General features: G+C 37.2%; 1 protein-coding gene across 1 annotated transcript in view; it reads left to right on the forward strand.

Annotated features, from left to right (window-relative positions):
• The first annotated feature begins 691 nt into the window (after positions 1-691).
• HIPK2 (homeodomain interacting protein kinase 2) overlaps positions 692-24,086 on the forward strand; it is a 45,411-nt gene continuing 22,016 nt past the window's right edge. The window contains exons 1-7 of the mRNA XM_087934909.1: positions 692-814; positions 5,885-6,004; positions 7,317-7,403; positions 8,157-8,341; positions 10,533-10,695; positions 16,440-16,662; positions 23,870-23,991. Of these exons, the coding sequence (XP_087791035.1) occupies positions 737-814; positions 5,885-6,004; positions 7,317-7,403; positions 8,157-8,341; positions 10,533-10,695; positions 16,440-16,662; positions 23,870-23,991 (978 nt within the window). The 5' untranslated portion in view covers positions 692-736. The remainder of the gene's footprint in view (positions 815-5,884; positions 6,005-7,316; positions 7,404-8,156; positions 8,342-10,532; positions 10,696-16,439; positions 16,663-23,869; positions 23,992-24,086) is intronic.

Genomic DNA, 24,086 nt, shown 5'->3' on the forward strand with positions numbered 1-24,086 from the left:
GGTGCTGTACATATTTAAATCATGTTGGCCTAAGAGGAGATCCTATAGTTCACAGTCTGGGAATTAGGTTACAAATCTTTAGTTCTTGCAACAGACTTTACTATTGCATGGATACATGATTATTGGAGTTAACATTTTTATGGATAATGTTCTGATTTTTTATGAGCAGCATGGTAGCTTAGAGGTTAAGATGCTCGCCTCACATTCTGAGGTTGAGAGTTCAATCCTAGACAGTGGCAGATGTTTCTTTATCTGGGCACAAAGAGAAAATATCTGCAGCAAACTCCCCATGATGCCAGGAAGGAGATCTGGCCAGCAAACATTCAGCTCCATTTAGTTGCTCCAACTCCACCCTGAATAAAAGGAATCAAGGGTCATAAAAAGAAAAAAAAATCTGATTTTTATCAGTGGCATAGCCAACAAATGGTTGGAGACAATGTGTTCCCAACATAGAAAGCTGTGGTAGGGAAAGCTCTACCAGTTGCACTCAGGCTGGTCACAGACATAAAAGGGAAGACCTATAATAACCTACCTAAAAGAAAGTTTAAGTATGTAGTCATGAATAATTCCTCTTTTTTCCCCAAACATACACCTGATTCTGTTAGAAGTTTTATTCCTTGTGATTTCTTACATAGTCATATTATTACTTTGCAATGCTTAATGTTTTCCTCTGATGTTGTTCCTCCACAGAGCCCCTGAAATCATCCTTGGTTTACCCTTCTGTGAAGCAATTGATATGTGGTCTTTGGGATGTGTCATTGCAGAGCTTTTTTTGGGTTGGCCATTATATCCAGGAGCTTCAGAATACGATCAGGTTGGCATTGTTGGTTTTGTTGCTATTGTGGTTATTATTTGAACAAATCTGATAACTCTTTTGCTCCAAGGGTGTCAAACTTCATGAATTTAATGGGAAATTATCTTGATTATCCATTTCTTTCCAATGGTGTTACGTTTGAATTTAATATTATATGATATCTCTTCAGAATGCCAACTCAACAGGCACATTCTCCCAGTTCAAACACTTCCTTGCTATTTTTACAGCAAAAGATGTCAGTCGGGGTAGGGAACTTGTAGCCTTCCAGGTGTTGGTGAATTACAATTTCTGGCAACTTCCAGCAATGGACAGGATAGTTGGTGTTGCTGGGAGTTGTATATTGACAGCATATAGAAGTTGTAAAATCTATGAATTGAAAGTCAACGTTTAAAAGTAATTTCTGAACTTAGGCATTTAGCTGAATTCATGGAGAGCTTCAAAGATCTACTCTTTCTGATTCCGCATGATCAGTTGAAGGTCTAATGTGCATTTGCATTGACCTGAAAATGTGAATTGCTTTCCATTTAATTCTGGACTCTAATAAAAGAAGCACCAGATCATGCAGAAAGCCACAGTATATTAACACTCAAGTAAACACAAATACAGTGTTCCTACAAACTGCCAGTTAGATGCGTAGAGGTTGCTGTCAAAATGGGTCAAGGCATGTATCTAATCTCTATCTAGCTTTAGCTTTGTGCATTCAACTGAATGCTTGAACAGAGCTCAGGCATACCAACAAAGGCTAGTAATACTCTTACACCTATTCTTCTCCAAACCAGACATCACCAATCCATCTAGTTCTGTGGCTTAAACTCCCAGGATTTGCTTAGTATAGCTGTTAACAAAAGATATTAACAGTCCAGACATCTAGAAAGCACCCAATTGAGGGAAAATTACACTGTTTTTCATTCTGTCTCCAAATTTTAACTTTCCCATTTCCAGTTAATCATGTTTGCCCTGCCCTGTTAGCGTGAAACAATGTTATAGTTTTACTGCTGAGTCATATTTTGTTATTCTGGGACTTCTGCATCTCAGCTGTCAAAACTGAGTGTTAAGAGTTTTCCATATCTCTTTTCTGTCATCTAGTGATTGTCTGGATTTTTTTGCAGCCCAGATATAGTAGTCCTACTTATTCTGTGTAATGTTTGGGAATAGTAGTACTTTAGTAGCACTTTGCATGAATGTATTGTCAATCATGAATTTCACCTTCAAAAAAAGAGAACATTGTCTATCTGAGAGTCTGGTCAATGGGGTATACTATTCTCCAGTATAGAAAGTATCAACAAAAATACTTCTTGTACAATGAAAAAAAAAAAGCAATATACTCAATGCTTCCAAGATCTACCAATGAAAATCATGTGCCTCTACTAAAGACTACATTTTATATTAGAGTAGCTTGCTCCATGTTGGCACTCTACATTGTCTTTGTTCCATATATCTCTGGAATACAATCTCCCTTTTTTTCCAACAGCACCACTGCTTGTCAGCTATTCCAAAGAGCATTTCCCCTGATCATTATTTCAAGGCAGCACTTCTCCTGATCAGATGAGTTATCTAAAGTGATGACTGGAGACCTTCTTTACCCTTTATTCGGCTGTGGTTAAGGCCTAGAGAGGCCTGTAAAACAACTCCTGTCTAGGGATTCCATCTCTGTGGCTGAGATTCCATCTCTGTGGATTCCATCTCTGTGGTCCCCCCACCTCTTGGGGAAGAACAAGAGGCAGAAAAGGATGGGAAATGGATATTCTCCCTTCCTCACTCTAGCAGCAACAACCTGATTATATCACAACTATCCATTTAATAAAATTATAGGAAATGGTAAGGGAATTCACACTCCTTTCCCTTCCTCAAAAAGATAGGTGGACTGAGATAACTGATGCATGATTATGTGGGACAAACTAATTTTGCACTGCCAAGGCATACAAATGTGGAAAGTAAACTGGAAAGAAGAATGTTTCAATTAGCTACATTTTCATGAGCAAAGCTTATTTCACATTTATTCAACCCTGGAAGTTCTAATTATTATCTAAAGGTCATGTAGTGAATTTACAGCTATACTGTATGCAAAAGGTCTGTCCATCCGTTTTGAGTTTCCACAATTCCTAATTTATTGCTATGAAACGCTGCCAAATGTGGCATAGAAGATGGATGCAGCAAGAAAGTTCTCCCTCCTTGTTTTTATTCAGGAAGATCACTATTTATGCTTGTGAAACATGTTGACACAGAGGATTATAATCCAAACATTGAATTAGTATTAGAAACTAAAATATACTGAATACTCTTAAAAAAACCCAATAATTGCATGAAATAAAACCTGTATTATTAAATAGCAGGAATGCTTACATTAATTTAAAGGGCTACAATTTTTTTGACATAAGCTTTCACTACATATGTGAAATGCAAATTGGGGATTTGCTATAGTTTCTGCAATTCATTTCCAAGTGTCCTATTCACAGGCCTCACACAGTAGATTTAGAACTTTCTTGTAACTCTGGTTGAATTCTCCATGTGTCTAATGAAATGAACTATAATCATAGGGGATCATTTAAGTTCAACCAATCCAATTCAAGTATCTCTAATGGATAGCTATCGTTAATACATCCTGAAATAAATTTGCTAGTCTTAAGATGCCATAATTTTCTTTGAAACTTTTGCTGTCTGATCCTTTGCTTCTTTCAGAGTATAAAGCAATTTCACATTTTTAAAACCTAAAAACAAGGAAAAACTAGGTAGGCTTAACATTTTGCTATTGTCCAAACACTATTCTAGAAAGGGCCTTGGGACAGATGACCACTACAGATGGAGCCAATCCCACCTTTTTCATAGGGAGGTTGACAGGATACTGAAGCTGCAACCAAAGTATTCTTTCCTTTACTCAGCCAGATGTGGATCAGATAGTAGTTGGCTACAAAGTGAAACTTCCCTTGATAATATAAACAAATGGGTCTATTGTAGAAGTCTAAATATGATTTTATTAAGAATGTTCCTAGTGAAGGGTTAGATCTCGGGTGTCAAACTCACGGCGTCACGTTACCATCATGTGATGTATTGTGGCTTTTCTCCCTTCACGGAGTTGGGGTGGTCATGGCCTATGCATGACACATCTGACCCGCGGGCTGCCAGTTTGACATCCCCGGGTTAGATGGTGGTACCAATCAAAATCATTGTGCAGCTATTGTCTGCTTTTCTCTTAGTCGTTTTTGCTTTGTTTGTTTTTGTATTTTGTGGAAAGCAAAGTAGATCAAAGAAGTATCAGGAAAGGTCCCACTTGAAATGTGTCATCTGGACCCCTGGAAAATCCTGTGATTGAAACAGGTCATTGGTGGCCTTGAGCAGAAATTCTTGGATTAAAATCAATATTTGCAGATGACAATTGCTGGAAACTACATTTAATTCTTGGTTTCTGCACAAAATCAATCTCTGCTCTGTCATTGGCCAGCATGGATTTAGCATTGGCTTGCCTAGAGCCTACAGGGTTTAAATGATTCTGCAAGAATACACATAATTAGCATATACACAGGGAGGTAGGGAAAACTAATGTCTGAGCATCAATTGCATTTAAATCCTTTAGGAGGTCAGACATCTGAATGTCCTCAGTTCTAAATCCAGCCTATTATTCCTTTTATTTACCACTTAATGCTCTGCACTAAGATATTGTATATCTCATCCTTCCCATTTCTGGTTTAATGCCACTGCCATATTATTTATTTCCAGAAGCAGCAGAAGTTTGTGTTGTAGTTGTAAAACATACTTACAGTTTTAAATTTTACTTTCACATACACAACCACACACACACATTCAATAGCATTTTAAGAAAGTGTGTGTTTTATATTATATTAAGATATCCCATTTAACAAAGTAAGTTCCAGCATGTAAACATAGGAAGATGTCTCCCAAGGTAGTGTTGTTTGACACACTTACTACTGTTTACTTTGCTTTCTCAAATCTCAAACCCAGATACTGTATGTTTCTATTGTTTACTGCCTGATGCTTTTTAAATTGCAGGTGTAAAAACTGAAACTTAGGATATACATTAAACCTATGGTCACATTTTTGGATGCTGATAGTCATTTTGATACAGATTCCTTCCCGCCGACATGGTTCTAATCCCGTGATGGTGAACCTATGGCATGTGTGTCAGAGGAGGCACACACAGCCCTCTCTGTGGGCACGCAACCCATCCCTCCAGCCCAGCTCTGCCATGCATGTGTGTGTCTCCTGCTGGCCAGCTGGTCTTTGGGTCTCTGCCACGCATGTGGGGGGGTTGCATGCAGGGGGCAGGATGCATGCACTGGAGCGGGGTGCATGCATGGGGGTGGGATGCATGCGTGGGGAACGCATGCACATTGCATTTTGGGGATGTGCGCGCAATTGTGCTTTGGGCACTCGGTGCCGAAAAGGTTAGCCATCACTGTTCTAATCACTTGGGCTCACTGGCTCCTTGTACATCTTTCGACACATTTAGGATTTCCTTCTCTCCTATCTGGGTCTATCAGTTATTAAACATGCCCAGATCTGATTGATGTCCAATTTTTTTTCCCAATACAAAGCAAATGGCAAGAGAATGGGATGGTGGTGAAATAATGTAACATCATTTTCGATGCATTTAGTTCATACAGGTCCTCTTAAAGTTACTATTTGAGGATAAAAGCCAGAGTTGTAAATGTTCTGTTGCCAATAAAGCACAACCTTGAAACATACACACTTTCTTTGTATAGGTTTATTGCCTTTCCTTTATCTTTATGGGCTATGAACAAAATGATGTACACCATAAGCTTTAAACGCTAATACAGCAGTATGGTGGGATTTTAATAGAGAAAAGCAAGATAACTTTATAGCATCCTAGTAATTTAGACAGTTAATACATAGTCAACATTATTAATGGTTGAAATTTGTGGGGCATTGCCCTCCCTTTCAAATCATTGATTTGAGTAGCACTTTCTGTGCCTTCGTTTTATTTGTATATTTTCTTTCATTGTTAAATATGCACACAAATATGTTTATTTCACTGGGCAGAAATTCTGACATAGATCTCAGTGAAATAATCCTGGTCTCATCTTCTTCTTATAGATCCGATATATTTCACAGACACAAGGCTTGCCAGCTGAATATTTGTTAAGTGCAGGAACAAAGACCACAAGATTTTTCAACAGGGACACTGATTCACCATATCCACTGTGGAGGCTAAAGGTAAAGTGATGTTTTGGTGTTTTCTTAAGCACCCTTTGGCCCTGCATTTCATAATATTGAAATATTACTGATACATTTAGTAAAATTATAATGTTGCGCTGATGTGGCTGCAATCAGAAATTCAATTTTGGTCTGGCTTGAAGGGTTTGTTTATTTAATTATATTTATTGTAATTACTGAACTGAAGAAGCTGCTTGGATGAGAAGCAAAATATCTTCAAGGAAAAACAAAGTCCAGTTGCCTTTTGAAAAACCACCTTTGGAGTACATTTATTATAATTGCCTACTCACAACAGCTTGTATTAGCCAAGTTAAGCTGTGTCTTGTACAATAAGACAGGAGCTTCATATTTTGATAATTTAAGAATCAGAAGCAAGCTCATAAAAAGAGTTTTATGAATTATATTAGATACAGATTCTTCCTGTCTGACTTGCTACTATTGGTTTGAAAGGTAGAAAGCTTTTACTGGAGATTATCTTGTTACTCAAGACTTCCTGGCTCAGATTCTGTAATTTCTAGAATAATCTTATGAAAAGAAACTGCAATTGTATTTTACTGAATGTGGTATCTTCAACATTACTTGCCCCCATTAATATAGCCAATGCAATCTCATTTCACTGCAATAGCAGAAGATAATATCAGGTACTTTTGATCCTTAGGGAAGACGAGGATGAGAAATCTTTACAATGCCTGAAGGGTTGCATTCACTTCTGCAGAGATTCATGTCATGGCAGCAGACACAACTGAATCCAAAAATGGTTAAAGGAGCAGTGTTTATTTCCTTCCCTTATCCCCTCTCTCCCATTTTCTATATCTCTCCCCAACCCCAACCTGTACGAGGAGGATAAGTTGAGTTCAGAAGGTGCCATATCTAAGATAGGAGTCCATTCCTTTAACAATATTTTTTTATTTTATTTTTATTTGTCAATTGCTTACAAGATAACAGGTATAAGTAAAAACATAGTTATGAATACATGGATACATATAAGAAAAATACAAAATATATAAAACAAACAATAGGACAGGGACAGTAGGCACATTGGTGCGCTTATGCATGCCCCCTAAGACCATGTGTTGTTGAGCCTGCTTTCCATATGATGAAAAATATTGCAATGATTTGAAATAATGCAAAGATTTATTCTCATTTTCTTGCAACTATATGTGTGATGGACAATATACATGTATTGGATAATACTGTGTTGGCATTATGCTTAAAAGCAGTGGTAAATTATGTATCCTTCACTTGAGTTAATAATATATTGGTGTATAGTAAAATACTGGTTTTTGTTATCTTTTTGGTTAATTCTGGGCAGACACCGGATGACCATGAGGCAGAGACGGGTATCAAGTCAAAAGAAGCAAGAAAGTATATTTTCAACTGTTTGGATGACATGGCACAGGTAAGAATATTGCTGGGCTATCTATTTGTCAGTAATAATATAAGTAAATAAAATCAATGAATTCTTCCATCAGTCCAAAAGATTTGTAGATAAATTAAACCTGTAGTAGCTTAATTTGCTTTTCAACCTGTATCACTGCCAACAAAGGAACTTCTTATGAGATCTTCCTTATAGAGAAGATCAGTAAATCACAAATTTTAAACTCCTATCTTCACTACAATACACATCCAAAACACAAAAGTGGGGTTTGTTCTAGAACTGAGACTGGGATTTTTAAAAAGGGATTCTTAACTAGATAAACCATCTACACACACTATATTTTAAATATTGTCAAGCTTCCCCCCTTTTAAGATGTAGTGTGCGTGCTTAAGGCGCAATGTTTATGTTTCTTTAAAGTCCAGCATTATACTTGTCAGGTCTCTCTATAATACATACATCTTAAAATAGGTCTCATAATGTTGTACAGCAGGTACTGGTCATCCAGTTTATTCAACAGAGAAGTTGATAGGAAAACATTATTATGATTGAAAGTTATAACCTCGTTAGAACTTACTGCACATGAAACCTACATAGGAGAAAGTAACATTGTTTACGTGCATGTAGAATAGCTATGCTCAAATGGAAATGTACATGTCCAGTTAAAGACTATACCTCCCCAAAGACTGTAAGGAGGGTGAAGAAGAACCTGCAGATTTGATTAGTTCAGACTTTCTAGAATTCTGTATCTACTATTGATTTGAATTTCCCTTCCAGGTAAATATGACAACAGATTTGGAAGGAAGTGATATGTTGGTGGAAAAGGCAGACCGGAGGGAGTTCATAGATCTGTTAAAGAAAATGTTGACGATAGACGCAGATAAGAGGATAACGCCAATTGAAACACTCAATCACCCTTTTGTCACCATGACACACCTGCTCGATTTCCCCCATAGCACCCAGTAAGTTTCTTTCTCTCTGATTTGGTGATCTTGGAGTGGGGAGGAGTGAAGAATGGGATGCAGGGGAGGGTTAATTGATAAGCTTCCAGATGTGCCTCTTGGGATCATAACAGATTTTGCATATATGTGAAAGCCAAGCAGAATTTAGAGACCAGGAAAACTGTTTTTGCCCCAGTGATTTATTCATCTGTTCATGAGTTGCTTCATTTTTATTAAGTATTTCAATTTTAGCCAGTAACTGCTAGGAAAACTGGGTGGGTGATTCAGCTTCAATAACAAGAAAGCAAAAGTATTTTGTTCCCCTTATTTTCTAGAGGTAGGCTTAGGGATATAAGAGAAAGTTTTGCAGGAAAATCATGGAAGCATTTTTTAAGGCTCACAGGGGTACCATCTGTAACACAGGAAAACCAGGGGTGGGATTCAAAATTTTTAACAACTGGTTCTGTGGGCGTGGCTTTGGTGGTGGGCATGGCTTGGTGGTCATGTGACTGGGTGGACATGGCTTGGTGGTCATGTTATTGGCTGGGTGTGGCCAACTCAATATCACTCACATTGAGGCACGCATCTCCTCACCTGGCCTCTCATGACTGTGGGGATGCTGCAACAGTCGTAAGTGTGAAAAATGGTCATAAGTCACTTTTTTCAGTGCCATTGTAACTTTTAAAGGGTCACTCCACACAAGCAAAGAACCAGCAAAGGAGGGGGAAAAACTCCAGAGACGTTCCTGAGACAGGAAGTCTAGTCCTGCCAAGAATGTAATAAGGGTTAACAGAGAAGCAATTTCTGTAAGCAACACCAGAATGTTTCCTTCCTGCCTTCCTTACAGGATTAGGCCAGTGATTTCTTTTAACAACTGGTTCTCCGAACTGCTTAGAATGTTAACATCCGGTTCTAGCGAATAGGTGCGAACTGGTAGAATCCCACCCCTGAGGACAACTATTGAACATGGTAGACATAAACTGAGTAAATTTCCTTGACAGACTTTAATACATTGCATCTTGTGCTATGATGCCACACAATTGTAGCCTCACTCCACATCACTAGCTACCTCCATGCAAAAAAAACAAAAACAAAACCATCCTACCCCAAACCCTCAATTATTAGATCACAAACTCTCAATTATTAGATCACAACCCAAACAACAGCAGGAATGTAGTAGATGCATGATTGCCATTAATGGATGGTTTGTGGATACTTTCAAGTAAAATGCAGCTCAATGCTAGAAAATAAATCGATGAGAATCTGTGAAGAATTATCGAACTCTTTGGGATTCCATCTCAGAATAGAAAGTTTGACTAGTTGCCTCTAAAAATTTCCAAACTGATGATTAGTTTTGCTTGCAATAGTTCTGTTGGCTCCATCCCATTTTTCTTAATAATTTTAAAATTATGTTTATTTTAAATGTAACCCTGGACAAACTTTCTACAAATAAGACATGGTATTCTGATTTGACACAATAGTAAGAATTATATCAATATTTGACTGTGGATAGTGCAAAAAAATATAAAGAATGTATTTAGGATCTCCTTACTACAGGGATTTAATTAGCTTTTTTTTTTTTCAAAGGTTCAGTTTTGGTATTGTTCATTGGAATGACACAAAAGGAAAAATAAATCGTAGCATTTTAGGACATTTGAACTGTTTCAGGGCCTGGTGATGTTAGAGCTATAATAAAACTCAAAACAGAGCAATAGTCTGAGAATGCATGGTAGAAGAAGCAGTGATTCTAAAAATTCATAATATTTGCATAATTGTTGTTGAGAAAATTAAAGAATTTATCTCTTGAAGCTGTGGGTTATATTCTTAACAGCAGCTGTATCTATTATATCAGCTTATTTTCCATAGCTGCCCTTAAAGAATCCTAGGAACTGTATGATGGTGGGTATGGTAATGTTTTAGTATGGCTGCTTATCATTCCAGACAAAAACTACAATTCTAGCTGTCCCTGGGGAAAAATATTGACTGCAAATAATTTTTATGTTTGTAATATAGTTCTGTGTATAATGAATAGAGAGTTTTCTTTTGGCACTAAATAGCTGAGCTTACAATTTGTATTAAATCATGACTTGTTTTAAGCCTAGTTTATTGAATAAAACAGAGTAGCTGAGCTCATGTCTCTTATGAAAGCAAATGTGATTTTCCCCAATCAATTAAATTACTACTAATCTTTGGTTCTCTTCTTTATAAATAGTGTTAAGTCCTGTTTTCAAAACATGGAAATTTGCAAGCGGCGAGTAAACATGTATGACACTGTGAATCAGAGCAAAACACCATTCATCACCCATGTAGCCCCAAGCACATCAACCAATTTAACCATGACCTTCAATAACCAGCTCAATACAGTTCATAACCAGGTAAGAATAATCATTATGATGGTCTAACTTGGTGGGCTTCCAGAGCTTTGGAACTTCTTTCTTTTAAGGGAAGAGATCTTCTAGTATGTTTCTTTTTCTTTTAATGTATAATCTCATAACTTAAGTACAGGTTAGCGATATAGACTACTTATGACCCAAGATCATTCAGAAACTCTGGATCCAGTATATTTAATTTTCTTTTCATTTATAATCTCATAACTCAAGTAGAAGTTGGAGGTATAGACTGACAGATGGTCCAAGATTGCTCAGAAACTGTGGATCATCAAGAATTTGACTTTGATCCTTCTCAATCTAACACCAGTACCTTCTAACTTATTGTGACAACACATCTTCCTTCAAAAAATGTTTTCTCAATGATAATTTTAGTAGCCAGTGACAATTATGACTAAAGCTTTTTTGGATTTCTGTCATGTGCATATACACAATACTGACATCATACATGCAAGCACAAAAAGAGGGGAAAAAGGAAAGGACAACATGGGATTTGGCCCTTGAGGTGGAAATTTTGTGAAGCTGCTCTTATTTTGCTTTCATGGCTGTGACCCTATTGGGAACATTTTGCAAAATGTCAGAAGTCTTCAGTGTTCTGCTGCTGCTGCTTCTAACACATCACCATGGATATTTGTGAAGAACAACAGCACCAGAATGCAAATGTTGCAACTTATGTACTTATATCAGATGTCGGGATACAATTACTTAATTATGTCCTCTCTGTGGTCATTAGTTGTCAGGGCATCACTGCAGCTTGTTGCTTAATTGAATACGAAAGGAAATATTTTTTAAAAATACTATTTTGGGGCCATAGATTCTTTTTTAAGGAAAAGAATCTGGTTTATTTTGGTTTTTTTATATTTTTAAAGTTTTTTTTTAATTCATGACAGTAGTATTGGGATCCCTCTTGACATTATTAATAAAGTCTCATTTATACTCATTTTTTTGCATCACAAAACTTAACAACTAAGAAAATCAATCACATTGATGAAATAACAAATAGGGAAAGAGGGTCAAAAATCAAAATATGTGATAGAGACATTTCTACTTCATTCTAATTGGTGAAAGGTATAATCAAAATCTAATAATCCTTAATGAATAGTATTTTTTGAAACAAAGGTGGCGGGACCACAGATTCTGTGTACATTCTTAAATTACTAAAGGACATTTAAGGAATTTAATTTATAGTCAAATGAATGCAGTATTGAATGAAGAACACAAATAAAGCTTCAGCTAGAATCACAATCTTGAATGTGTACAAATAATGGCTTTTGTCTATGAATTTTAAGGACAAGAATCAGAAAAAGGTGCTGGTTCACACTTGATTAGAAACTGCGAACTGGGGTACTTGGAGCAGGTGTGGGATTCAAAATTTTTAAAAACCGGTTCTGTGGGCGTGACTTAGGTGGTGGGGGTGGCTTGGTGGTCATATAACTGGGTGGACATGGCTTGGTGGTCATGTTATTGGCTGAGTGTGGTCAACTCAATATCACTCACAGCGAAGCATGCATCTCCTCACCTGGTCTCTCATGACTGTGGGGATGCTGCAACAGTTGTAAGTGTGAAAAATGGTCATAAGTCACTTTTTTCAGTGCCATTGTAACTTTAAATAATCACTCCACACAAGGAAAGTACCAACAAAGGAAGGGAAAAAAACTCCAGAGACGTTCCTGAGACAGGAAGTCTAATCCTGACAAGAATATAATAAGGGTTAACGGAGAGGCAGTTTCTGTAAGCAATACCAGAATGTTTTCTTCCTGTCTTCCTTACAGGATTAAGCCAGTAAATTCTTCTAACAACCGGTTCTCCGAACTGCTTAGAATGTTAACAACCGGTTCTAGCGAATAGGTGCAAACTGGTAGAATCCCACTCTTGACTTGGAGTCAATTACTAGCTTTCCCTGTAAGGAAGAGAAAGTGAGATCAATCAAGCTACTGTACCAGAAAAAAACAACAACACAGATGTCAAAATGAAGCTGACATAAAACAGTTTCATTGTCAATAGTCATGTGGGAATGTTTTAATAGATAACCTTTTCCATCAAATCTTCTCAGATGGAAGGGATGGAAAGTAATTCATCAAACTATTCTTAAAACCACTGCAGTTCTCCAGATGCTTAGAATTCTTCCAATTCTTAAAAAAAAAATCTAAACTAGGGGGCTTCTGGTTTGAGCTTCTTCAGCGACAGCCCAAAACCTTGTTTCTGCGAGGCTTTGATCCATGCTCGCCTCTGGAGCACCTTGAGCCGGCTGGTTTCGGGGCTAAGCCACCCCGTAGAGGTGGTGAAGAGGGGGGAGACTGCCTACAGGGTTGAGGAGAGCCGCATCTCTCCTCCCCAGCTGGCCATTACTCCCTTTCCTGAAGGTGGTTGCAGGGGTGGTCAGAAATGGCCACCACAAAGAAGAACTCGACTGGAAAAGAATGTGCAGGAGGAAGATAAGAAGAGAAAGTTTTGGTTGACCGGGTCAAACAGCAAAAGCAACAAATCAGGTACCCTGGAACTGAAACTATTAAAAAACAATAACATTGTTCCCTAAGAAGATTTTTAAGCTGCGAAAGAGAGAGAAAGGGGAAAAGATTTGGTTTTCTCCTTTTCCTATACTTAAGCAAGAAATTGGAAAAAAATCCACTTTGACATCAGTAGGCATTTAATGCTGAAAATAAAAAGTCAAAGGGATAATAAAGATTTCTGGATAATTAAAAGCTTTTGAAAACAGGAAAGGAAAAAAAAAAGAATAAAAGGGCAGGATCTAGAAGGGAGGAGACTGCCTGGAATTAAAAAAGAACTTACAGCAAAATCTCAACAAGATTTCCAAAAGATACATTCTAACTGTAATATCGCAACAAAAACCCCAGGAAGAGAAAGTCAAAAAAGAAATAAGAAGATATAACTCGGGACTATCTGGATTATTTGATGATTTCTGGATTCCTGGTTATTGTTTTGAATGACTAAAATCAATCGGGTGGTTGTTTAAAACTGTTTAAAATGGCTCCACTTTTAGAAGAACTGAAAATGGAACTTAAAAAGTACAAAGAAGATGCATAAGAAGGGAGAGGTTCTTTTGGCTTCGTATTTCAGTTTTTAGAAATGGAGATTTGGAATTATGAGAAACAACAAGAAATGCCTGCAGAACAAAAACATTGTGACAAAGAAGAAGCCATCTTTAATGAACAAGTAATCTTAGATGGGGGGGAGGAATGGGGGAAAGAGAATGGAAAGTTTAAGATTGGGAAAAACAACTCCCCCCAAAAATAGAGTAAAAAATAAGTATAAAATCAGAAAGCAACAGAAGAGGGAAATGCAGAAGAGAGAATTAGAAGTAGAGAGACAAGGCGGTAAAAAGGGGAGGGAGAAGATGAGAGGGAAGAAAGAAAGGAAAAGTTATAAAGGACAGAAACAAAATATAGAGAAACAGGGCCTATTTAGAGGTAATGGGTGAAAACTTAATGGAAAAAGGGATTCTGCAAAGGTACATAAGATAGTATGGTTATGTTAGAAACAGAAATAATTTTAGAAAATATGAAACAATGTATGATTAAAATGTCTGATAAAATAGCTATCGTAATTCAGTGGAATGCTTGTCAATAAATAAATGTAACAAAAAGTATATTTAATGATTTATAAAACATATGTGAAGAAAAATAAGGGAAAATTAATTATGGAGATTATATGTGTTTTTAAGGAAATATGATATTTAATTGAAAAGAAGTGTTAAAGATGTTAAGATTTTAATGATTATTAATGATAGAACTGAACTGGAATGGAATGAGAGTTTATAATTACATATATTTACAATCTTTCTTTTTTTAAAAAAGAATATAGTGTGTATTATAAGAATGTACCAAGCAGAATTCGATTGGAAGTTATGTATTATATTGAAGGTCATAAACTTAAGGTATATATTGAAGTTTAAATAAGAGTTGAATGGATGTAATTAAAAGATACGAAGGTGTCATACTTCAATTAGTAACTACAGGAGAAAATTTGTTTACTGAGAAAAGATAATATGAAATAGAAACAGAACAGACAAAAGGATAAATATAACAATTTGAATTGAGATGAGATAATCAAAATAAAATTGAGAAAATTAAAAGAGGGGAAAAAACTATATAGAAAATGTAAAATAGTATAAGATATGGAATGGAATACAAAAAGGAGCATGAAATCAAGTTTTGTGTCTGTTTAAAGAAGTTCAACTCGGGACCATACTATTTTCAAAAAAGATGTTTTACTTGTATTTTTTATGTGTGAAAACCTAAATAAAACTTTATTAAAAAAAAATCTTAACTAGAGCTTTGGCCCTACAGCAAGATGTCTTTTGAATTTTTTTAAAAAAGTCTTGAAATACACCTGATATCTGAAGCCATACGTTTAGAATTAGAACCAGGGGTGGGATTCTACTGATTTGGCCTGGTTCGGCTGAACCTGTAACTCCGAAGATCATCTGAGAGCAAACCGATTTGCTTTGATAGTCTGCTGTTGGGCCCACTCACCCACCCGGTCTCCCATACTGACCTTTATTTCCTGGTTTTGAAGCGGTAGCTGCTTCGCGTGGCACAGTAGATTGCCACGCATCAGTTGTTGAAGACACAGGGAGAGAGCAGGATTGCAGGAGGTGAGTAGGAAATCCTCTGTGCATGCGCAAAGCACACATTTGGCATGCGCACAAAGTGTGCACGCGTGCCCACCAAGCCACGCCCACTGAACCGGTAGTAAACCACTTTGAATCCCACCACTGGTTAGAACTAAAGGAAATTCTGGACCCATCAGAGGGTTGCATTTCTATAGAAATCTCCTGTCCCCATGCCATATAATATAACATACACATAAGATCCCTTTGTATTCTATCCATCCCAAGCTACCACTGTACAACCATTGAAAAACCAAATAAAGCTGCTTGTGGAGCATGTAACTCAACAAAGTGAGCCATGTCACCAAGTATCAAGAACAATCAAGTAACACACATGTATTAATGTATTAATTAAGTATTAATGATCTAGAAATATTTATTCATTTTTTCAGATGCACAGTCTTGAATCTTTCTATATGGACAACTTGACTATCACTGGGGGTTGTAGTCTTGATGTCTGGGGCTATGATTATGATAAGTTGGTACAGGTAATCCTCGACTTACAACCTCATTGAGCCCAACATTTCTGTTGCTAGGTGAGGGCATTTGTTAACTGAGTTTTGCCCCATTTTATGACTTCTCTTGTCGTCGTTGCAAGTGGATCACTGCAATTGTTAGGTTTGTAATAGGGTTGTTAAGTATTCACTTCCTCATTGACTTTGCTTATCAGAAGGTTGCAAAAGGTGATCACGTGATTCCCCAGGACATTACAACCGTCGTAAATGTGAAACAGTTGTTAAGCAGCTGAATTCTGATCACGTGACATGAGGATGCTGCAATGGTCATAAGTGGGGAAAATGTTCATAAGTCGCTTTTTCAATGCTGTTGTAATTTCGAACAGTCACTCAATGAACTGCTGTAAATCAAGGACTACCTGTAATTGTAAGCAAAGGAATGGGGTACATGATGAGGCAAGTTAAACTCTATTGTCCTTATTCATCTCTAGCTTCCTCCTTGTTTTGTTTTTTAAAACCCTTTCTACTTTTTAAGGTTTTGTTTATGTGCCTTATTTATCTTTCCTTTTGAAAACTAGCTTCCCCCAACATTACCATCGCCTTCATATTTCGTTTTTATTTTATTTTAAATCCCATAATTCCTTTAGGCCACCACTCTGGCTCCCACTTCCACTACCAGTGCCACTATTTCCTTAGCCAACCCTGATGTCTCCATACTAAACTACCAATCTGCACTCTACCAGCCCTCGGCAGCATCCATGGCCGCGGTGGCTCAGAGGAGCGTCCCTCTGCAGACAGGCACGGCGCAGATATGTGCTCGTCCTGACCCTTTCCAGCAAGCCCTTATCGTGTGTCCTCCAGGTTTCCAAGGTAAGGAGGCTTCTGATTCCTTTCTCTTGTTAAATGTTACTATTACAAAAGCGAGGATGTGACATCTGTCTGTAGGAGTCTAAAATTTTACTTGACTGGGGAATCAGTCTTAATTAGAATAGAACTGGAAGGGGGCCTCGGAGATCTTCTAGTCAAACCCCCTGCTCAAGCAGGAGACCCTACTTCATTTCACACGGGGCTGTCCAGTCTTTTCTTAAAAACCTCCAGTGATCAACCCTCTACAGCAGGGGTCTCCAACCTTGGTAACTTTTCAGACTTGTGGACTTCAACTCCCATAATTCCTCAGCCAGCTAAGCTGCCCAAGGAATTCTGGGAGTTGAAATCCACAAGTCTTAAAGTTACCATGGTTGGAGACCCCCATCTACAGTTTCTAAAGTCAAGCTGTTCCATTGGTTAAGTGTCCTCATTGTTAGAAAGTTTCTCCTTAATTCCAGGTTGCTTGTCTCCTTGATTAGTTTCCATCCACTGTTTCTTGTCTTGCTTTCTGGTGCTTTGTAAAATAAGTTGACCCCCTCCTCTTTGTGGCAGCCACGCAAATACACAGTGCTACTGTATCTTTCTGCCTCTTCCGGTTTGCCAGTATATACAAAAGCATATGGGTCACGTAGAACGGTGTAGAGTTTTCTGCTTAAACACCTAGTGTTAATATTTCAATAATTTAATTCAGACTTTCCCCACATCCACTTTGCAGCTCTTTTGCAAGGAAGCCCTCAATGTGATGTTTAGAGCTGGGACAATCCTTAGCCCAGAAAATTTGCATGCTTCAATAAAGTGTCAGATTTGACAGGGCATAATTCTATAAATGAATCCTGGATCTCATAAAATATACCTTGCTGAGCCAGTAGGCAAAGTTTAGAAAGATAGATTCCAAATTCAGTCTCCAGCATCTCCAATTGAAATGGTCAGATAATAAATGATGAGAGCCTTATCTACCTTAGAACCGAGAGAACAGCTCAAAATGATAAATCTTTGGCTTGATTCACCAAAATTTTTCTTATGTGTGGCCTATAAAATAGGACATAACTCTTCCACCACAGAAGTAAATCTTGATCTCTCCTACCCCTTTCTATAAGGGAGTAGAGAACCTTCTGGCGCCGACTGGATTTTTGACAACATGTTGTGACCTAGTCGTTAGATTCCAATTCATTAGGAAGCAAAACTGTGAGATTAATCTCTAGCAGCATTCTAATCCTCAAATACATTCTCTACCATCCCTAGTTAGCACTGACCTTCTCCTGGACATGTAGACATCCTTCCAAAAATTATTGTGGTGACCATACACACCATTTAGACTTTCTGGGAATGCCTATGTGAAGGCCCACAAGTGTTCTTGGGCATAAAATTCCAGCTTCTTTTTTCTTCTTCCTACAATTAGATGGGATTAATGGTAGGCACAATAGAAAACATTTGTGTTCCCTCAGCTGCCAACAGGCACCATGTCTCTTAAATGGGCCCTATAGATTCTGAAATGTATCCTGATTGTGCTGATTTTTTCTGAAATGTCTTTAGAAAAACCATATTGAATGTATGATGCTGATACATTTGAATGTAAGAAAACAGGCACGAAAATAGATCAAAGATATGACCCACACAGACCCTTAAGATTATTGACAAACTACTACAGAAAGAACATGATCATCTTTGCTGGGTGGTAATGAAACTGAATCGGGCAAATTTCCATCCTAAATGCTATTGGTTTGGGGAGGAATGGCATAACTATTATGAAAATCCTGCAGTTCTAAGCTCACCGTTCCTGCTAAGAACTACTTGTTGTTCTGGAAAAACAACCAATGAATACAATGGTTGTTTTTCCATGTTGCAATATAAATACAATAAGCTGAATTCATACAGCACACTGAATGAAAATCAAATAAAGCATACTATAGATAGTGCAAAATCAAATAAAGCATGCTAAATTCCTACAGCTAAATCAATAGCTAACAGTTTCAAGATTAAGCCACCAAGGTTTAAATCTATACTCTGGAGTCTATGACCTTTCAGATGTTGCTGAACTAGAACTTCTAGTTCTAGTTATATGTTATTACTATCTGTAGGGAACTTTTGTTCAGCTAATCTGAAAAACCACAGTTTCTTCTACAATACAAAATATGTGTTTTTTCATTGACATGTATAGGATTGCACAATGCGTTAGGAAAGTTGAGTTGGCAAGGTGATCTCAGATGGAAAATTTCTCCATTTGTCAGTATATGAATGCACTGACAGATGATATATACATTATCAATATTCTCAGCTTGGTTATCATATTACCTGACATTTACCAATTTTCTGGGCAATTTTTGGAGATATTTGGGGCTAGGAGAATAAGGAAATAAGAGCCTATTTCACTATTTTTGAGCTCCAGTTTCCTTTATATATCTAACTTAGCTGTGGCCAGGAAGCCTGGTTCCCTGTCTCATTTTTATCCAAAGATATTTAAGTTATTTGTAGATATTGATGTCTTAGTGCACCACTGTGCAGCAGACATTTTATCCCTTTTATGTGGCTTTGAAATAACATAAAAGAACTCCAGAGCGAAATCCTCAAAAGTCCCCTGAGTCTTATTTACAAAGGCTACAAAAGGCATTTGACTATTTGGGGGCAAATTTTTTATCCTCAGTGATTTCTTCAGCTCAGAGAGATCCACAGCTGGTAGGACAGCTGAAAGGATGACAGACACCTGAAGTTTTAATTTCTGCCCTGGACTTTAGCAGCCAGTGGCTCTTCCTGTGGAGACAATTGTCTCTTGTTCAGCAGTTGCATAGAGTCAATCTCCACTGGGAACAATTGAAAAACGACTGTGTAACTATTTCCTTAATTTGTCTAGTTATCTAACCTTCTCCTTCTTAATGGCTCAGGGAAGGTAACAACTGTTCCAGACAAAATACACAAAGGAAAAATACAGCATTACTATTATTTTCAGAAGCAAATTACAGACCATATTTAATGTATCTTTTAAAACTAAATCCAATGTAGAGACCAAAAATAGAAAAGACTCAGCGGCTTTTTCATTTGAAGTCCTTTGGAACTGGGGCTTAGAAAGGGAGAGTTGAACTTTCCTTCCCTAAAGCACTGTATTTCAGTTGGAATATGTATCCTGTTCCTCTTTTAAAGCCCCTGATAGAGTTTCTATTAATGTCTTTGAGAAGGGCATGTTGAGAATGTTTGGCTTGACCTCAGTTTTACTTGTAAACTCCCAAGGCCATCTGCAAAACAATTGATAAATGCTGAAAGAGGCATGCAACAATGTTGTTGAAATTTTATGCCAAATTGGAAGCTAGAAAATCCATAAATTGAACCTCATGGTTAAGGATTCCTGCCTGATGGTATAAGAACTCTTGCCTTGGGCAAAGGATTCGGACTAGTAGACCTCTGTGCTCTATGATTCATCAAACCTTTAGGGTGCCCTCTGTGATGGGCTACAAGTTCCATCCATACAAGCATGACCGGTTGTTATATATGAAGTAGTTGTAGTCCTGTATACATGAAGAATGAGAGGTTGGTGCAGGCTGCTTTAAGAAGAGATTCTTCTAGGATTTGTCTTTACATGCTGTTGTGTAGCATACATGTAGCAATAGCAATAGCAATAGCACTTAGACTTATATACTGCTTCACAATGCTTTACAGCCCTTTCTAAGTAATTTACAGAGTCAGCATATTGCCCCCAACAATATGGGTCCTTATTTTACTGACCTTGGAAGGATGGAAGGCTGAGTCAACCTTGAGCCAGTGAGACCCAAATTGCCAAACTGCTGGCAGCCAGTGATCAGCAGAAGTAACCTGCAGTACTGCATTCTAACCACTGTGTCACCATGGCTCTTAGAAAGTTAACCATAAATTATATTCCTAATATTTGTTTAGGAAATCTAATGAACATTAAGTTCCACAAGGTCATGTATGTTGCTTCAGAAAAACAAGCACTGGATCTAGGCTACAACTGATAGGCCTGTGACTGTCAGCATATTTTATAATAATATAATTGTTCTATATAATTGAGCAAAATTTTCTTTCTTATACCTAAACAATTGAAGGTAGTCACAAATTAAAATTCAACCCCTGTATTTGATTTCACTTTCCGTGATTCAGAGAAATCATTTATTTTTCATTTACGAAACAATTTCAAACCAGGTAAAACAAAAATTTTAAAATATGCATTAAATCAGCACAACAGTACAATCAGTACAATACAATCATTCTCACATCTTAAAGATAAAGCTTAAAACATAGCTTAAAACTTCAGAGTATAGCATGAAACAAAACTTCAATAGCAAAAGGGTGCACATTTAACTAACAGATTACATAAATGGATAATTCTTTAACTGTCAGCTGAAATTTTCAGGGTCATAAAAAGAACATCAGGAATTTGTCTTTTTAAAGAATAATTGTAAAGAGCATTAATAATTTATCTCTTTAAAAATTCTTTTAATGAAATAAAAACTGTTAAGAGAAAATAAAGATAATAAAAAGAATAGTAAAGAAAAAGGGAACAAGAAGTAGTAAAGAAAAAGATTACAAAGAAGCAACTTTCAATCTTCTTGACAGTGGTTACAGATATATATTTACTTTGCCCTCTCTTTATAAGGTTGCATCATAATTTCCTTCTTTCCATAAGCTACCCTATCTAATCTTCAAACCCATAAATCACAAGTTTATTTTTGTTAGTCAACCAAAAGTCAATAAGGGGTTTCTAGTCACTAATAAATGCCGTTGTTGAACTTTCTCTATCTAACAGATTAATTTTGCCATTTCTGTTCTCTTCATCAACCCATTCCTCTGGTGTGGGTATTTCAGAATATTTCCATTTCTGCACATATAATTTCACATATGGTTTTACAACAGTAATCATGCACAAAGTAATCTTCCATGGATCTTTTCTAATTGACTGTCCATTAATCAGTACCAAGAATTTATCTTAAAACTCCCATTACAAGCATCTTATTTCCTTGAAGGCCAAAGTACTTTGCAGGCTGAGTTTGAAAATTGGATGCAGGCTTTTGATACATTCCCACTCTAAATGGCCATGTGTAAGATTCACACTAGCATTTTCCTCAAAGAATGATCAAATTACATTTCAGTTGACTATGACATTTGAACAGGAGCCCCTGTTAAGGAGTTCTGATTAGATTGAGATGCAAGCTACCGATTTGTGCAATTAAGTTTGAGAGATGCTGAAATCTTACTGAACAAATCTAGCTTTATTCAGCATTAGATGAGACATAGTTGGAATTGTACATCAAGTCTCTAACAGTGGTAGGATGAAAAGAAGAATTCAAGAGAAACCGATAAAGTGGAGGTAATAGAAAAGTAAAAATCTCTTTCAAGTCTAGTTCTGCACCTGATGACTTTATGGACAGGTCCAAACAGTTTTCTTGGCAAAGAATTAAAGAGCTTTGCCACTGCTTTTTCCCAGGATGGCATTTTTCCCCCAACTTCCCATCTATTCCACAGTCTTGGAATTCCTTGTAGTTTTCCATCCAAATATTTCTGCTATCTAAAGCTTCTAAATGAGGTCAATCAGATAATGTCACATCCTGAGAGAAATTTGAGGCATCTGAACGTAATGTTGAAGGGATTTGGCACACTTTTTGACAATTACAATGATGATTACTTCTCATCTTCCCAATAACCAGATCTCTCATGGAAGATTACTAAAGACATTGAAAACAGTTAAAGGAAACAGACAGACTAGAAGTGTTAATAAAGACCATAGGGAGAATCCAATAAAAAATGGCTTAAAAAGTCCCTTCCCAATACTGTACAAAACAGACATTTAAAAAAACAAGTAACCTCATTCCAAAAATTTCTCTTGGAAAATAAATGTCTTAGGCAGATACTGAAAATACCATAAAATATGCTATTCTTGACTAGTGAAAGAACAAATGAAAAACCTTATTCAAATGATATATTGGTGTTGAGGGAATGGAAATTTTGCCAAGTGAAAGAGAGCAGTTGGCTGATGGAAAAGTTCCACAGTATAAACTTGTAAAATTTCTACCCCTGATAAAAGCTTAACTTGTTTGCCTCCAAGCTGTTATGAAAATATTAACATATTCCATAAATTAACAAATGAGAGAGGAATTATATATAATAAAGCAAAAATATATTATCAACAACGACAAATAATTTGAAGAAGGATCTTGTTGCTAGGATTATAAAAATTTTGAAATTTATTCAGAAGGGGTATATTAGAAAGCCTAGAACTATGGATACATCCCATCCTAATAGTTCATTGTTTAGTCTTCTGTTCAAGTTTGAGACAGGATATGGCTGTTTTAATGAGCTGCATTTGCTTTCATCTGTCTACTTATTAAAGTTGTTGTCTGTCATGCCCCTGTCGGAATCTGATTCCGAGGGGGAGGCTGAGTAGCTGACAGGGACTGGGAGTGTGGCTCCGTTGACTGTGGAAGAAACTGGGGAAGGGCACAGTCTGGCTGGACAGAGCAGGGGAAAGGTAGAGCAAGGCAGAGGGAATTCAGAGGAAGATCCAGGCCCACCACCTCTTCATCCTAGGGCATGCAGGAACTGAGAAGGGAGCAAAGGAGTTGCTTGGCTTATGGGGGAGGAAAGGGCCCTGATTCCCTTCATTAGCTGCAGCTGGGAACACGGTGTTTAAAAAGGGAGTTTGCACACAGCAACTTGTTGGGAGCAAATCGTGAGTTATCATTTATTGTCGAGGCTTATCTGTGTTCCTGGCGTCTTCTCAACTGTGTGTGTTTTGTTGTCCTTTGAAGTCTGCAATTCCTTATCCTGCCCTGTCCAGTTAATTGCTGCAGCATGGTTTGTGTGAATTTTTATTTACAGTTTATATGTACTTTGTTTTCGGACTAAATTTCATCCACTTAAAGACTATTCTTGGGAGAGTTTTTTCTCTAGCCAAAGGCAACTCGACATTGGGGGCAAAATTGGAGGTATTAAAGGGAGTTTTATTTATGTGACTGTGTTGCCTTTGTGCCATGCTCCGAGTCATCACAGTTGTGTGTTTTTCAACCTTACAGAAACTTCAGGTATTGTATTCATATGAAACACCTCTTTTAAATCATTGGAAATATGCACAGATTTACCTGGTACCATGGAACCAAATTGAATGATTTTTTTCTGAGACTGTACTTTTTATTGATGGTGATTGATCTTAAAAACATGCATATTGTCTAACGCTGCTTTTTCTTTTTTCATTATTTTCTTGGCTCAGGTTTGCAAACTTCTCCTTCAAAACATGCTGGCTATTCTGTCCGGATGGAGAATGCAGTTCCCATAGTCACTCAGGCTGCTGGTGCTCAGCCCCTTCAGATCCAACCAGGGCTCTTAGCACAGGTAAATAATTAATAATTTTGGATCAAGCAACAACTTTAAGGAACTATACAGAGTTGTCAATAAAGAAGAATGGTTCACTTGTGGAAGTTATTGTG

The sequence above is a fragment of the Pseudonaja textilis genome, chromosome 5 (assembly GCF_049901715.1).
Source record: "Pseudonaja textilis isolate UNSWEBS1 chromosome 5, rPseTex1.2, whole genome shotgun sequence".
Classification (NCBI taxonomy): Eukaryota; Metazoa; Chordata; class Lepidosauria; order Squamata; family Elapidae; genus Pseudonaja; species Pseudonaja textilis.